The 1,707-nt window shown below is 46.1% G+C and overlaps 1 protein-coding gene across 1 annotated transcript in view; it reads left to right on the plus strand.

Moving 5' to 3' along the window:
• ETS1 (ETS proto-oncogene 1, transcription factor) overlaps positions 1 to 1,664 on the plus strand; it is a 68,558-nt gene extending 66,894 nt beyond the window's left edge. The window contains exons 8-9 of the mRNA XM_019470385.1: positions 89 to 207; positions 791 to 1,664. Of these exons, the coding sequence (XP_019325930.1) occupies positions 89 to 207; positions 791 to 1,006 (335 nt within the window). The 3' untranslated portion in view covers positions 1,007 to 1,664. The remainder of the gene's footprint in view (positions 1 to 88; positions 208 to 790) is intronic.
• The last annotated feature ends 43 nt before the right edge of the window (positions 1,665 to 1,707 follow it).

The following is a 1,707-nucleotide window of genomic DNA, read 5'->3' on the forward strand; positions in this document are numbered from 1 at the left end:
CCTTTGGATGTTCTCCCCCCCCCCCCCAGGATAGAAAGGGCCGTGCTTTTCCTGGCATTAATGTCTCATGTTTCCTTTGTCTTTCTAGGCAGTGGACCCATCCAACTGTGGCAATTCCTGCTGGAACTGCTTACTGACAAGTCCTGTCAGTCCTTCATCAGCTGGACGGGTGATGGCTGGGAATTCAAACTTTCCGACCCAGACGAGGTAGAGTGCCCTGGAATTAAGTGCACAGCCCAAATGCCGCTGAAATATTGGTGTGGATAACCCTCCCCTCCTCCCTTCAGGGCTGAGATTTGGGCAGTCACATTGTTCTGGTCTTGGGTATGCGTAGGGAAAAACAATTAATTAGAGCCCAGCTGAAAACCTGTTAAAAATTGGGCTGCAGTAATACCTCGGAAGCAGTAATTGGTGCCCAAAGTTGGTGTGAAGTAGCTGAAACGCTGTAGAGAGAGGCATATTGCCAAAGCTCTTCAAATAGGATGTGTAGAGGTGAGAGGGGGGGCTTCCCACTGATTTTGGGGAACAGATGGGACATTCATTCCCTTCCCTGACTTACATATCCTCAGAGTCCTCTGCAATGTTCTGCCATTGCATGGAGATTGGTTTTCCCAAACTTCAATGCTTGTGACCCATCCGTGCCCATCTTAAAGATGAGGAAAGTCCTCTCCCTTCCCTCGTGTCCGGCACTGCTGCTTGCCGATGGCTGCCCAGCCAAGCCAGAAAGACTTTTCCTTCCCTTCCCTGTGACGTGCATTCGCCGCTTTGACTCTTCCCACCCCTCTCCCAGGTGGCCAGGCGATGGGGCAAGAGGAAAAACAAACCCAAGATGAACTACGAGAAGCTGAGCCGCGGCTTGCGCTACTACTACGACAAGAACATCATCCACAAGACAGCCGGGAAACGCTACGTCTACCGTTTCGTCTGCGACTTGCAGAGCCTGCTGGGCTACACGCCCGAGGAGCTCCACGCCATGCTGGACGTCAAGCCAGATGCCGATGAGTGAAGGCGGCTGGCCGGGGCGGAGGATCACCCTGTGACATTTTGGAGAGTCGATAGGACTTTTTCTGTTGGTTCTTTTTTATTTTTGCTGTTATTTTTATTGTTCCTTTTTTTTTTTTAAAGAGCAACTCAGATTTGATGCTTTGAGATGTTGGGAGAGAGGGTGGCGGAAGAGGCAAACTTTTGGCCGAAACCTAAAAAGTTTGGTTCGGAGAAGGATGGGCTTTTTTTTTTTTCCCCCGAAAGCTCCAGGACAGGCTTTTTTTGGGTGAAATTCTGAGTTTTAAGAAAGCCAGAAAAATGTAGCTTACTTAAAAAAAACAAAACAACAAACCTCTCCCCATCCCTTGGTGTTTAGAAAAAATATTATCAAATGGATCCCTTTGGTTTTTGTGTTATTCGCACACAAACTGACAGTTCAGGAAATGACAGTGTTCCCGAGGATTTGAGGATTTTAACCTTTTTTTGGGAGGCGGGGAGGGAAAACCAAGAGGGTGAATATTCCTGCTTCGGGGAACGGCAATTCAGGAAAAAACCAAGAACTGTTTGTCGTTCTTGTTACATCGCCTTTCTGTCGGTTGTCTTCTTTTCTACAAAAGAGAGAATTTTTGCTAAGAGGGATCAAGATTTTTTTTTTTTTTTTAATTTTTTAAAGTTTTATTTTATTAAATTTTGTGCCAGTATTTTTTTTTTTTTTTTAAATAG

Source organism: Aptenodytes forsteri, unplaced genomic scaffold, assembly GCF_000699145.1.
Source record: "Aptenodytes forsteri isolate BGI_AS27 unplaced genomic scaffold, ASM69914v1 Scaffold126, whole genome shotgun sequence".
In the NCBI taxonomy this organism is placed as follows: domain Eukaryota; kingdom Metazoa; phylum Chordata; class Aves; order Sphenisciformes; family Spheniscidae; genus Aptenodytes; species Aptenodytes forsteri.